This window comes from Rutilus rutilus (genome assembly GCF_951802725.1).
Source record: "Rutilus rutilus genome assembly, chromosome: 25".
Taxonomy (NCBI): Eukaryota; Metazoa; Chordata; class Actinopteri; order Cypriniformes; family Leuciscidae; genus Rutilus; species Rutilus rutilus.
The window spans coordinates 6,520,007-6,535,742 of NC_140229.1; the positions used below are offsets into that span (position 1 = coordinate 6,520,007).

General features: G+C 38.7%; 2 protein-coding genes across 2 annotated transcripts; one reads left to right on the top strand and one right to left on the bottom strand.

Moving 5' to 3' along the window:
• The first annotated feature begins 512 nt into the window (after positions 1-512).
• Positions 513-5,958, top strand: brf2 (BRF2 general transcription factor IIIB subunit). Its single transcript, XM_084399736.1, has 6 exons — positions 513-692; positions 930-1,079; positions 1,170-1,229; positions 2,705-3,026; positions 3,107-3,284; positions 5,224-5,958. Exons 2-6 carry the CDS (start codon positions 932-934, stop codon positions 5,818-5,820), a joined length of 1,305 nt encoding a protein of 434 aa, XP_084255862.1. The 5' UTR covers positions 513-692; positions 930-931; the 3' UTR covers positions 5,821-5,958.
• A 4,730-nt stretch (positions 5,959-10,688) lies between these two features.
• On the bottom strand, positions 10,689-15,076 carry prlhr2b (prolactin releasing hormone receptor 2b). Its single transcript, XM_084399733.1, has 3 exons — positions 14,483-15,076; positions 12,492-12,937; positions 10,689-11,431 (listed from the first exon to the last, which is right to left on the bottom strand). The coding sequence occupies exons 2-3, from the start codon at positions 12,917-12,919 to the stop codon at positions 10,795-10,797; spliced, it is 1,065 nt and encodes a 354-aa protein (XP_084255859.1). The 5' UTR covers positions 12,920-12,937; positions 14,483-15,076; the 3' UTR covers positions 10,689-10,794.
• Between the last annotated feature and the right edge of the window lie 660 nt (positions 15,077-15,736).

A 15,736-nucleotide genomic window follows, 5' to 3' on the forward strand; every position in this document is an offset into this window, starting at 1 on the left:
ATTATAATGAAAAACATTGAGTGAATTCCAGATGACTGTCTACACACAGCACTCTTGGTAATGTTTACATGCTGCTGTTCCTCTGAGAGGAAGACTAACCACATTTATTTTAGTGTTACATTGATGCGCAACGATAACTGGTTAATCTAATATTACCCTGCTAGTTCACACTTAATGTATATTTATTTACTCATTGCATTTTACATTAGTTTTATTGTAATCTCTGTTATTTTATTAAACTGATATCTTGTCGGACACTAATTTCCCATGATGGTAACTTGTTAACTAACAATAAAATCTTTCCATCTACAAAATAATTAAAATAACCGTTATTACGTCAGAAATGCATAGAAGAGAATATTATTTGCTGGTGTGTTAAGTTTTGTCATGTAAGAGACCTGTGTTAATTATGATGACAGTTTTCTTTTTTTATATTTTATTACTATTATTATTTCTCGAACATATGTACATAATAAAGGAACTTTTATTGACAACAGTCTTTTTTTCCGCCCGGACCAAAAACGTCATCAAGACGCGCGGCGGCGACCCGTTCAAAACAAACGTTCATATGTCGCAAGGAAGGGTGATAGAAGCCGCTTTCAGAAGTTTGTAATGTGCATAACAGGAGCAACGCATTTTGATTGTCTGCCATAGTAATACTCCGCCGACCATTTGAAGAGCAACTGCCACCAGTAAGATCTTCAAAATCCCCAAATATTTGTATAATAAATATTGTCTGTTTGTATTGATACGTGCGGAACGTTCACGATTCTCTTTCGTTTGTCTCATATTGCATAACATTGCATGTTTGTCATTTGCTGATCAGAAACTAAGCGCTGCTAAATGCCTTTTAATATAATTATAGAGATTTTCTGTTTTCTTTTATGCAATGCTTGCATTATGTGTCAGCTGATATACTTCTCATGCAGGAATGCCGAGCACTTGCCCTGAGTGTGGCTCGTCCAGTGTGGTGGAGGATGATCTGTACTCTCAGAGGCAGTGGGTGTGTGAAGACTGTGGCTCAGTGGTCGAGGAGGGCCTTCTGACTACCTTACTGAGCGATGAGACCCAGGGCAGAGGTAACCCAGCACGGGACATTTCGCATTGAACTGATCCTAATTCACTCTGCTTGAAAGCTTCTGCTTTAACACCCGTTTCATTTTATCCAGATGTGCCCTATCATGCTTCCACGGAGGAGATCAAGAAACCGTGCAGAAATCTAATTGCGGGTAAGATCAATGGCTCACGTTTAATCATCATTGGGTAACACTTAACAATAAGATCCCGCTAGTTAATGCAACAATGAGCAATACATTTTTTACAATATTTGTTCATATTACCTAATAAAAGTACAACTGTTCATTGCTAGTTAATGTTAGCTCAGGTCCATCAACTAATATTAACAGAGAGAACTATAATGTATTTGTAAATGCTGAAAAATTAACATTAGAGGTACAGGGGTTGGACAATGAAACTGAAACACTAGCCAATATAGTGTTGAAGGTTTCACACGGACGCACAGCCTGATGGCCGATCTTCATCTTCACTTCACATTCCATCAGTAAGAGCAGAGTGTTCAGGTTGAATTAGCAGAGCAATAGCACAGCTGTACATAAAATATTGCAGTCCACACAACATAATGAGAGACATATCAGAGCTCAAAAGAAGGTAAATTGTTGTTGTGCGTCTCTCTGGCTCATCTGTGACCAGGACAGCAAGTCTTTGTGGTCTGTGGTGTATCCAAAGCTATGGTATTCAGGGTAATGTCGGCATTTCACCACATAGGACGAATGAAAGTGAAGTTGAACATCTCTCGTGGGCTGCACAGTCACCACATCTGAATATTTTTTTGAGTCACTTTGGGGTTTTTTGGAAGAGCAAGTGACCTCTGGCTGCTGTGAAGGACTTGTATCTGTCATTCCCTAGATGAATTGATGTTGTATTGGCCGCAAAAGGAGGCCCTACTACACCGTACTAATAAATGATTGTGGTCTAAAAGCAGGTGTTTCAGTTTCATTCCCCAGCCCCTGTATTATTGTTAGTTCATGTGAACTAATGTTGACAACCTTATTGTGTTACTTAAGTGTTACCATTTTTTGTTATGTAAACGGTCCCTTTCTAGTGTCTTGGTGCATGCCATTTTTGTATTATTTATGTACCATTATATTACTTATAATTAGTGTTTTTTATGTTTTCAGTTTTCTCAATAGGTCTTACAAGCCCTATCTTTATTTCTGTTATAGTTTTAGTAATTTTAGTACTACAACCTTTCTCATTTAGTTGCTAAGGCAGCATTTCTAAAACATGTTTTCTAATATATTAAAATTTTCATCTAATATTGATTTATTTTCAGCTTTATTTGTTACCTACAATTATTTTTAATAGTTTTAGTACAAAAGTTAAAGTGTTTGCTGGCTTTTCATGGTTTTGAATTTTGTATGGACAGTATTATGCAATTGTAATTTTTCGGTAACACTTTATTTTACAGTGTCCTTGTTACATATGTTACATGTACTTACCATAGTAATAACAGAAAATTATGCATAATTACATGAAACTAACCCTCAACCAAACCCTAATCCTACCCTAACCCTATATTAAGTACGTGTAGTTAATTAATATTACTCAGTACTTAAATATATAATTATGACACCTTAAAATAAAGTGTAACCAATTTTTCTCTTCTTTTTATCTGTCACTCCAGGCTTCATTCGGGTGCGTGCGATGTGCCGTATCCTCAGGTTATCCAACGACATGGAGTCGGAAGTAGTGAGTCTGTTTGAGCGCGCTTACAATCTCCCGAACTTCCTCCATGTGACCATAACCAAGAAAGAAGTGTTGGGAGGCTGTTGCATACTCTGCGTCTGTCGCCAGAGAAACTGGCCTGTTTCCATGGGAACCGTTGCTTACCTGTTGGGGGCGGACAGTTCGGTGATAGGCACGGTATATCAGGAGCTCATGAAGAGTCTGAACATTAAGGCCACCACTACAGGCATCACAGACCTGATGGAGAGCTTCTGCTATGGGTAAGTCTGACGCCGTCACGACTTCCACAATATTATAATCAATGTAAAAGTCTGTTTGTTTACTTGCAGTGTTTTTGTAGTTTTAAGCTGGGTCCTCAACAGGTGGAGGAGGTGCTCTCTGAAACCCCCCAGCGGCTGCTGGACCGGATGTCTGCTTTGATTGAACTTGCTTCTGACACCTGGATCGTGACGGGACGCCAGCCTTTGCCTCTCCTCATGGGATCAGTGTATGTGGCTTGGCAGTCGCTGAATCCTTCGGTGAGTGACGTAATATTCTGATGAGTGTGTGTTTCTGAAAGCGAGACATTTGTGTTCAAAGAAAACTATGCAGTTTGTAAGATGACGATATCGGGCAACATAAAACAAATGTGCACTACCATTCAGAAGTTTTCCTTTTTTTTTTTTTTTAAAGGGGTGGTATAATGCCCTTTTCACAAGATGTAAAATAAGTCTCTGTTGTCCCCAGAGTGTGTATGTGAAGTTTTAGCTTAATTCCCTACAGATATTTTTATATAGCATGTTAAAAGTGTCATTTTTTGAGGGTGAGCAAAAACGCACCGTTTTTGTGTCTGTTCCTTTAAATGCAAATGAGCTGCTGCTCGCGGCACAGAGGGCGGAGCTTCAAGAGCTCATGTCCTTTTACCTCACACAGACATGCACTGGAAATGTCAATGTTTATGTTCAAACTGGAGTCAGTTGATGATGGAGAGACTCGAGAAGTCTGCAACAGGACATTTCTGAATGCTTAGTTGATGAATTTATGTAGCTTATGTGTAGTTATCTTCTAGTCATTGATAGCATATTCTGTCATGATAATCTATAAATCGTGTTCAGGGGGCGGGTTTATGTAAATTCTAGGGTTGGTGATGTCACTAACCCGGGAGGAATGTCGTGTAGTCCTGTTGTAGTCCTTAAAAAGCAATTTCTTTAAAAGAAAATATCTACCTTTGCTTTGAACTTTGCAGATGTTGTTTATGCTCAAACAGCAACATTACACACTAACTAAAGTTAGAAAAGTGAAATCATAATCAACCACCCCTTTAAAAGAGATGCTTTTATTCAGTAAAGACACTTTAAATTGATCAAAAGTGACAGTAAAGACATTCGTAATTTTACAAAAGATATCAAATAAATGTTGAAGTTCTTTGTTGAAAGTATATGACGTGATATTAAGCAGCACAACTGTTTTCAACATTGATAACAATCAGAAATGTTTCTTGAGCAGCAAAATCAGCATATTAGAATGATTTCTGAAGGATCATGTGACACTGATATGGAAGCCCATTTCTGTCACATAAGGGGAAAAAATCTTGCTTTGGTAAATTATAATTATGATTTACTTTTGTCTCACAATTTTGACTTTTGTCTCATGATTTCAATGTCATAAATTTGACTTCGTATGTCATTTCAATTTAGTTAGACAATTTAGAATTTGTATTTATCTCATAGACCTTTTAAGTCACAATATTGACTTTAATCTCATATTTTAATATCATAATTATTTAATTTTTTTTTTTACTCCAAATCTCATAATTTCGATGTCATAATTTAAATTGTCATATCATGATTGACTTTTTAATCTCATAATTTCTATGTTAATTTCACCTTTTTGTGTCATCATTTTTATTTGTCATAAATTTGACTGTGATAGTTTTGACAATCTCATAATTTCAGTTTAGTATTTAAATTTTAAATTAATAAAACTTTTTAAATGCTAGGTTTTGACCTTTTGTTCTCAATTTTGATTTGTCAAATTCAACGTTTTAAATTTAGTATGTCAATTTCGACTTTATCTCATTTTTTTTATTCATAATTTCAATTTAGTATTTCCATTTCCAAGTTTTTAAATGGTAATTTTGACTTTTTAGTCAGTTTCGATTAGTCAGTTTCAATTTGTCATAATTATGTGGTGGAAATGGGCTTCCTTACACTGAAGACTGGACTAATGATGCTGAAAATTACAGAATAAATGATATTTTAAAATGTTAAAATACAAAACGGCTATTTTAAATTCTGTTTTTGATCATATAAATGCAGCCTTGGTGAGCATAAGAGACTTCTTTCAAAAACATAAAAAAAAAAAATCATACCAATCCCACACAACCCCTTATTTTTTGCAAAAAAAGCATACATTACACTGGTTTTTCCTGCAGGGAAATGTTGATCGAATTATTCACGATTGTTTAATCTTTTGCAGGCTCGCATGAAATACTCCTTCACTAAGTTCTGCAAGATTGGTAAAGCAACGGATCAGTCGTGGCGCAGAAGCCGAGATACGGCCCTGAAGCGTGTGAGCGAGCTGCTGGAGGTGTTGTGCAAACTGGGCCGAGAGCTGCCGTGGCTGAGGGGCGCCCCAGTGGAGCCCAAAAACGTGACCACGCTGGTGGAGGACATCCTGAAGCACCGCAGGGCTTTGCTCTCGAGGGCCGTTCAAAAATACCAACAACAGCTGCAAAATCAACTCTCAGAGACCCAAACGACAGAATGTGACGACGACCCATCAGAGCCGAACCGCTGCGAACCGCCTTCCTCAGAGAGCCCTGACCAGGCCGAATGCGAGAACCCTGCTGATGAAGAAGCTACGGATTGTGAACTACCACCGAACCACTGGGGTAAAAGGCACTTGTTTTTACCCCCCTGCGTGAAGAGTCGCAAGCGGCAGAGGGTGGACGTTCCACAGCTGGAAGTGACCGGAGACGAAGACATATCGGACAGTGAAATTGAATCATACATTCGCTCTCCGGGTGAGATTAAATTGTATCTAAAGGCTCAGAAGGAGCTAAAGCAAGAGTAATTGTCATATCGTTTACACATAATTAATCACTACTGATTCGTTTTCCGTTAAGTTGATATTTATTTTTTGTTACATGGATTTAGTTGTTTTGTAAATCTTACAAATTTGTATTAATAAAAATATTTTTGTCTGAACTGATATATGTCTCTATTATTTTTTATTTATTTTTTTACTGTTTTTAGATTGCAAAGCAATGCCATTTTATCCTGGTTTGAATCAATGAATAAGTGCTGTTAAGAATTTCTGCTTCTGCAGGAAGTAGTTTATAATCTTGCCGGAGCCTGTGACTTCATATTTGATTGGCGCTGGATGCCTTTGACGTAAATAACAGCCTCTAACGCCCCGGTGTCCAAAACAAAATGATTTTCCTTTGCCATCGTCCATCGGATGTGTTATTCCAGGATGGTTCATTTCCGAGACCTTGATATTATAAGCGTTAGCGTCCAGGTCACAGCTGTTCCTGCTCACGTCGTGTGTGTGATGGAATCATTAATATCAGCCGTTCTCATTCTTTCATTTGCTTGAGGCTGTGATACAGACCATTTAAATTGTCCTGCAGGTGTGTGATCTTGACTACTTGACTATGGCAATGATTTAAAGTGCTTGTTCTCATTATGTTGTCGTATTTGTGTGCTCCTTCAGGAGATATTTTCCTTTTAAGATCAATAGCTGCTTTGAGTAAAAGGCTTTCTGGCAATTGGAGCTCATTCAAGGACTTGTATTCTGATGTCTGATGCATGAGTCCCATTTCTAAAGCGAGCGTACGCACAGATTTGATTTTAGATTGTGCAAACGCTGAAATCCACGGCAACATTCATATTTATTAAAACGGCCTTTGATGTGGAAAAGTGCTTAGCGTCAAGTCAGGGTCTGGTTATAATGGTAGTGTACACTGAACATCCAAAAATCACCAAAACACCAATTGATTAAAAGGAAATCTTTATTTATTATTTAATGGATAGCATGCAATAACAGCTTTTTGCAGAAGCTTTGTCTTCGAAGCACAGATGAATCAGTTTACTTTTTTGTTGGTTGCCATCATGATGCATCAGACTTTAACATTGCTGACGTTGCACTGCACATTCACAGAGCTCTAGCGCATTGAATGATTACTAATCCTTAAGCAGGAAATTGCTAATGGAAAAGTGAATGGCAAAAAAAGTAGTCATTACTGGACTCTCAAAGTCAACATGAAAGGTTTCTGGTTTTATTGTGCATTATTTCAAGGAAAGAGCTTTTTTTTTTTTTTGCTATGTCGTCTCGCAGTTAAATGTAATAGCTGAAGTCACCAGAGACACTTTCCCTGATGAATATCCATTGATTTTCCTGTTCCACTCATAAAAACATAACATTGCAGAAGAAAAATTGGTTGTGAATGCCATTTCATGTTGATTTCACCCTTGTGGATCCTTTGAAAACGGCCTAACAATGTTAGAATAATTTGTTACAATGTCAATAAATAGCAGTAATGAATCAGTCGATTTAACACAGCCGTCCTAATGGAGCATCCTTCAATTACATTAAGGCTTTGTCCACACTAATCAAGTCCATTCTTTTGAAAATGCCGTTTTCACGTTGTAGTGTGAGATGTGAAAACAGGTATTTGAACACGATTACGCATGTTTAGTCATGTGACGCATATTGTACCCATACAGTAGATATCTAGGAGTTGTACGTTTACACGACAATGATGTACAAAAAACGGAAAAGTTTGTCCTTTGAGTTTTTTTGCGTTAAGGTAAGGATGACAATGTTCTCAAAACAATAACCATTCACACGGATCCGCGAGAACGACTAAAAACGAGCATGAAGTCACTGTTTTCACAAATGCACATTTTTGTAGTTTATATAGAGATGATAATGGTATGGTTTTCAAAAACTTGCATTTTGGGGCTGTTTACTCAACACCATTTTCAACAAAAAAGGAAAACTTTTTATGCTTTTTGGCCGTTCATTTACAAGACAACAACGTTTTGGGGGCCTAAAAAAACTAAAACTTTTGGAAACAGGATTCAAATGCAAGTTTTTGAAAGCGATACCGTTATCATCTCTGTGTAAACTACAAAAACACGAATTTGTGAAAACTGTGACTTCATGCTGTGTTCAGTCTATAGACCTTATGCGCCAGAGAAACGAGGTCGCCGCCATCTTTAGAATATTGTCTTTTAACTTCCGTTTTGCGGTCGCTCTGTATATTTCGATGGCATTGCTGTCCAGGAGTAATTCGATTTTGAAGTGGATTTACTTAATGTAAAGTTAACGAAAGTTATCATGAGGACTGTAATGTTTAAAGCAGATGACTAAACAAATGTCAGTCAACCGGGAAGATTTTAAAACGAGCCGTTCATTAATAAACACGCAAAATTGCTGTGAAAATACAGACCGGAAGTCAAAAGACAATGAGCGCAGCGCTGAAAAGGGGCGGGGCTACATAAGGTCTATAGGCACCTAGTGTTTCTTTACAAAGTGACATATCGCCAACTACTGGCCAGGAATGAATAATGCATTGTTTTCGTTGATCTGTGTAACTGGGGATCGTTTTGACAACGTTAACTGTACGTGAAAAAACGCATAGGAAAAACCTTTCCATTTTTAGTGCATCGTTGTCGTATAAACGTAATTTAGACATCTGTTTTCAAAAGTTTGGGTTTTCAGGCCACCAAAACGCTGTTGTCATGTAAATGAACGGCCAAAACGCATTCAAAGTTTTCAGCTTTTAGTTGAAAATGGTTTTGTGTAAACAGCCCCTTAGTAAGCAGCAAGAAAGCACACAAGACACAAGTAGCGAACCTCACACAAGTTAGTGAACATTACACAACACTTCAAAATAGTAGTCAATAATACAAATGGTTATACCGGCATTGTTGTGCCTGCTGTTTCATTTTCATAGTATTGTTAAAATAAATGTTTTACTTTGTACAATCTTCATATTACATTCCTGCAAAGATGACAAAAGATTGCCGTCCTGTGGCAAAACATGAGGGCAACTGCGTTTTAGACCATTCATGGAATAGTGACCCACCAGTGGTGCAATATATATATATTTTTTTAGCTAGTTATTTTACTTTATAAAGTTTTAAATATGGATATTTTTTTTACACAAACGCATCGCTTCACTTCAGAAGGCCTTTATTAACCCCTGGAGCCGTGTGGATTACTTTTATGATGGATGGATGCACTTTTATGGACTTCAAAACAGAAACGGCCATTCACTGCCATTATAAAGCTTGGACCAAGCAAGAGCCAGGACATTTTTTAATATAACTCCGATTGTATTGTCTGAAAGAAGAACGTCATATACACTCACCTAAAGGATTATTAGGAACACCTGTTCAATTTCTCATTAATGCAATTATCTAATCAACCAATCACATGGCAGTTGCTTCAATGCATTTAGGGGTGTGGTCCTGGTCAAGACAATCTCCTGAACTCCAAACTGAATGTCAGAATGGGAAAGAAAGGTGATTTAAGCAATTTTGAGCGTGGCATGGTTGTTGGTGCCGGACGGGCCGGTCTGAGTATTTCACAATCTGCTCAGTTACTGGGATTTTCACGCACAACCATTTCTAGGGTTTACAAAGAATGGTGTGAAAAGGGAAAAACATCCAGTATGCAGCAGTCCTGTGGGCGAAAATGCCGTGTTGATGCTAGAGGTCAGAGGAGAATGGGCCGACTGATTCAAGCTGATAGAAGAGCAACTTTGACTGAAATAACCACTCGTTACAACCGAGGTATGCAGCAAAGCATTTGTGAAGCCACAACACGCACAACCTTGAGGCGGATGGGCTACAACAGCAGAAGACCCCACCAGGTACCACTCATTTCCACTACAAATAGGAAAAAGAGGCTACAATTTGCACGAGCTCACCAAAATTGGACAGTTGAGGACTGGAAAAATGTTGCCTGGTCTGATGAGTCTCGATTTCTGTTGAGACATTCAGATGGTAGAGTCAGAATTTGGCGTAAACAGAATGAGAACATGGATCCATCATGCCTTGTTACCACTGTGCAGGCTGGTGGTGGTGGTGTAATGGTGTGGGGGATGTTTTCTTGGCACACTTTAGGCCCCTTAGTGCCAATTGGGCATCGTTTAAATGCCACGGCCTACCTGAGCATTGTTTCTGACCATGTCCATCCCTTTATGACCACCATGTACCCATCCTCTGATGGCTACTTCCAGCAGGATAATGCACCATGTCACAAAGCTTGAATCATTTCAAATTGGTTTCTTGAACATGACAATGAGTTCACTGTACTAAAATGGCCCCCACAGTCACCAGATCTCAACCCAATAGAGCATCTGTGCCCTGGATGTGCATCCCACAAATCTCTCCATCAACTGTAAGATGCTATCCTATCAATATGGGCCAACATTTCTAAAGAATGCTTTCAGCACCTTGTTGAATCAATGCCACGTAGAATTAAGGCAGTTCTGAAGGCGAAAGGGGGTCAAACACAGTATTAGTATGGTGTTCCTAATAATCCTTTAGGTGAGTGTACACCTGGATGACTTGAAGGTGAGTAAATAAAGGGCTAATTTCATTTTTGGGTGAACTATTCCTTTAAGACCACAAGCAAAATTGAAGAACGAACTGGTGTGACATTATTTCGAACAAACGCTAAAACCAAGTTAGTTTTGGGAGTTCGGAACAGCGAACTTTCCAGAAAAGTTCGTTCCAGCCAGTAAACACCTTTGAACTTCCATTGGTCCGTGGTGACATCATATTAGGTAGGTGTGGCTCAGCAGCTCCACCGTCTTTGATGTGGAAATACTCTCCAGTTAATTTGGGATGTTCTCTAACTGAATACCACTGCACTTTTTTTTTTACCCCTAAGTGAAGAATGAAAAAGGATTTCGCTGTGAGAGGCCTCAAGTGTTTCCATCCATCTTGTCTTTTCTTGTATTTATATTTTGTTGGCCTTTATTAAATGGCACTTCACGAGTTTTCATCTTTTCTGAAGCCCACAGTGACGTCATAGTACGACGCTCGCCGTCGCGCAGTGGTTGGCGGGAATGCCAATGCGACGGTGGCAGGTGAACATCTTGCGCAGTTCTGCGCGGAAACGGTCGTGCAGCCACGCGTACAGGAACGGGTTGCAGCAGGACGAGCTCATGGCGCACAGGTGACACAACAACTGGATCAACAGGAAATGGCGCTTGTTGATGAGGCGGATGTCGATGTCGCGCAGGACGTTGAACACGTGGATGGGCAGCCAGCAGACGGCGAACGCCGCCACCACTAGAGACACCAGCCTGAAGATCTTCCGCTTGCGTGCCCGCTGGGCCTCGGCCTGGTCCCGCGTGCGGTGTCCGGGGGCCACGCAGTTCCGGAGTTTGACGGAGATGCAGAAGTAAGAGACGCAGACTGCGGATAAAGGAAGGATGTAGGTCAGTAGCAGTGTGCTGTAGGCGTACACCAACCGCTGGGTCTCCTGGCCCAACCAGAACTCCTCACAGATGGTCAGACCCTCTTCTCTGAACTCCACGTGATACGTGTGGGCCACAGCGGGAGCGACTAGCACACACGACAGCAGCCAGATCCCAGACAGAACGTAACCGCAAGCCGCCATTGAGATTCGCTTCTTCAAAGGGTGAACTGTAGCGTAGTACCTGTTACAACACACAGAGATTTTATATTATATTATAAAATATATTTCATTCTTTTTCTTTCAAAAATTAAGCCTGTTTTTAGAACATATGAATATTTTTTGTACCATTAAGCACTTTTAAACTCAAATTCTTATTACTGTAATTCATCTGGACATTTTACGTTTAATTCCTGTTAATCTCATTAAAAGAATAATGCATAAATAATTCTCATAATCATAATTTATATTAAAATATCATTTTAATTCTCAAAATAATCAAAATATAGTTATTTTTACAATAGTAAACAATGCAGCAATGTTTTTTTCTTTCTTTTTCTTCCAGATATTACCCCAAAATTAAATTAAATAAGAAAAAAGACATGTTTTATATAAAGACAATGAAGCCTGTCTTCAGAACCATTAATATATTTGTTTATATACATATATAAGCTTTTTAACCCTCAAATACTTATAATTGTATGCTGTTGTACATTTACAATCAATATAGTTATATTTTTACTATGGCGAAAAAGCAGTAATAGATTGTTTTTTATGTATTTAAATCAACAAATTAATTCACTACAAAATGTTAAAATGAAATATAAAAACAGTATTTTACAATTAATATTATTATAATTTTTTGATTATAGTAAAAATATTTTTTTTATTATGGTAATGAGAAAATGTGAAATAATGTCACAATGCAAATATCTTAAAATAGGCTTAATTTTTCTACTATAAAGTATAATTATTTCTTTCTGTATTCGATTTATCGAGTGAAATATGACATATTTTGTGAGTTAAGAAAGCAAGAAACAATTCAATTTTGTCAACAAACATCAAAGCAGTAGTGGGGAAACAGCACGGACAGTGACCTTCTCTCAAACTGCAGACTTCACTTCAGAGACCTCTAATGGTCTCCAAAAACGCAAAACCCTTTTCAAAAGAACCATCATTCAGTGCACATCCTTTGGACGTCCTTTCATCTCAAGTGATCTGACCCACTTTAACCCCACTCAGCTCTGATATCTAGCGTCTGAGCCATTACTGAAATCATTAGAAGGTCCGGTGGCCTCACTCACCTGTCGACGGCAATGGCCGTGAGAGTGAAAACGGACACGTATACAGTGACGGGCTGGATCAAGAACACCAGGTAGCACATGAAGCGTCCAAACGTCCACCCGTGAGCGCTGAAGGCGTAGGCCAGCGTGAAGGGGACGCAGGTCACGCACATCAACATGTCCGAGAAGGCCAGGTTACCGATGAAGAAGTTGGTGACGTTGTGCATCTTCCTCGTGCGGCAGATGACGTAGATCAGAAGGTAGTTGCCAAAGACGCCCACCAGCAGCACAAGAACGTAACAGGGGATGATAAGTGGCTTGAAGGTCCGCAGCAAGGCTACGTCTGCGAAGGGAAAGTTGTGAGGAGCCGTGGCGTTTTGGACCACCGTCACCTCGTACACGTGGCTTCCAGGAGGCTCTTCTCCACCTTGCCAACCAGAACCCTCCATCCTTCAGTCAAAACACTTCTGCTGGATGAAAACACAAGGGTTTTTCAAAGGTCTCACTCAGTCTTGAATATTTTATTACATAACTGGCTGCTCATTTATGAATCAAAGTGCTTTAATGTACCTGTTTGAAAGCGACTATAGGAAATGAAGGTCGTAAAAAAGCTTCTCGTTCACCTTGTTCCAGCATCCCAGTATTTTAAAACACAGTGTGCCTGCAGTGATGTATTTTTCAAAAGGGTTTTTGTAATCTTCCTACATTAATCTACTTTCACAGTCAGACAAACAAGAATGATGAATGTCAAAACGTAGCAGGTAAACGCTTCTTAAATTCAAATGTTGCACTCACGTCATCTGTGTAAATGCTAAATTGGTTTAGTTTAAACTCAAATGCCAGTCATTTTGATGAATTGGCATTGTGTTCTCTGTTCTTGCTGACTTCAGTTTTGCAAAAATGAAACATTTGCAGTGTCATAAAATAGCCCCTTTCAAACATCCATGGTGGATATGGGAAGAATCATGAGATATGTCTATTAAGTTGACATTAAATTCTTTTAGAAAGTTGAGATCTCTTGCAGTGCAACAGGCTAAACTGTTTTAAACTGAATTTTACTATTCTTCTATCATTCATTTGCATGCAGGCTGTGTGATCATGTTAATTGAGAGGTTGCATGGAATATTTGTACTTTTCAAAATTCATATTTGGAGGTCATTAACATATCTAAAGACATTTTGAATGCAGAATTTCATCATATTCATCAGGACAGCATCTTATCACATGCAATCATCTAATGAGGACCGCAGATAGAGCTACTTGAATAAATATAGACATGAGAATAAAGGTCATGTCATATGGATCTATATGGTCTGAGAAGGAATTAGTACCAGACAGGGTAATTATGTTATTTATGGGTGTGAATCTGCAATACCATAATTATCTTACTGTCAGTGTAATAATACTGATAATGGAACTTTCTTCACCAGTCAGAAATAAAGTCTTCTGTTCTCGGTTACATCCATAGAGTGTTTTTTTTATTTACGGTATTTTATTTTTTACATTTAATCATTCTAGCACACATAAACTGCTAAATTAAACAGATGCATAGCTTTGATCCATCCTTGATACCTGTAGCCAAAATGTAGGTTTGATGGTGAAATTCTTTAAAAAAAAAATCAATCTATCAATCCATCAATCAGTCAATAATACAGCTATCACAACTACATATCTATTGTTAAGTTGTGCAGGGTTGGTTTTTTTTATTATTTCAGGGCTGAACTAAAAATATATTCTCGTGTCCACATGCTTGAAACGAACATGCGGAGCCAATGCTGTTTTTTTTTTTAAATCATTTAAAAAAAAAAATCAAAACCTTTACTGAGATGTGTTGTGTGACGGGGAGAGTGACAACCAGCCCCGGGATCTTCTAAATATATAGCCTATGCATACTTTAAATATCATTTGACTAAAATGTATAAGAACATTCGACGTAGAGTCAAATTAGCAGTATAGCCTAGATGAACGAGACTTCAGGATATTTGCGTTAGAATAAAAAAACAATACATTACCTGAGACACAATACTGTTTCTGAGAAGTGTGTGAAAGCAGCGTTTCTCCGGTGTGGTTATCCGAGTGTCTCTCAACATCTGATGCGCAGCTTCTTCTCCGAGAAACAAACCACACAAATCAGAGAGACCGAATGTGCTGCAGGAACAAGTGCTCCACAACTGCCACTCGTTTACTCAAGCAAACCTGAAGCCCAGCAACTTCTGTCACTCTGTCAGTGAAGACCGTTGCGGGTGCGAATGGAAAGGTTGGGAGGGATCTAATTAAAGCTCGAACTTCGTCAAGGAGGTTTTAATAAGAATATACAGGATACTCGACAACGTTTTTAAACAACGTTGTATATCCACAAAAGGGGTATAATTATAAGGCGCGAAACTCATCAAAGGAGTTCAAGTATGGGGTGAGATTTCGGTCACAATTCTGCGCGCGCAAGATCACATTTTGAGCGTGGAAAAGGGCATTTCGCACGCGCGTGAACTGAGTTTTGCGGAGAAATGTTCGTCTCGCAGATAAGAAAATATTGCGAGCGAACGAAAATCAATTTTGCATTTAAAATAAGTATTTGGATGTGCGCGGACGTTCTCTTTCGCGTGTGCAAAGTTTCACTTTCTTGCTCCTTTCATACCAGCCGTGAGCGCTCTCTAAGCGCAGACGGCTCGCTTGCTCAACACAACCCAGCGTTACAATATGCCATAATTCCAGCCAATCAGAGATGAGACTGCTAAATTCTGATTGGCTGGCTTGAAAACCAATCACAAGACTCCCTGCATCACCTACTGCAGATTCAGAGAACTACTCGTGAGCTAAACGTTGTTACTGCACAAATGACACCTCTTTTTAATCGTAGTAATGTAGACAAGCAGCTACAACCTAATTTTCCTCCAAACGAGCTTTCCCTCGCAGTGGACAAAATACATTGATCTCTATGCGCAGGACCGTCTGCAAAGTGCAAACCCCAAAAAGCGTTACTACGAAAACAGTCAATAACTTCACTGTCACACACTGTAGTGTCATCAAATTCAGGTCACACATCACTGCTGTCCTGATGGTTATACTACAACACTTATTTTGTATAAATATCGTTTTGCATATTCTTTATGATTATTATTTATGAAAAATATTCAATAATTTCACTGTAATTCACTGTATTGTTGGCAAATTCAGTTCACACATCACTGCTGTCCTGATGGTTATACAACAACGCTTATTTTGGGAAAAATATAGATTTTAAATTGTATATACTATTGTAAATGTAG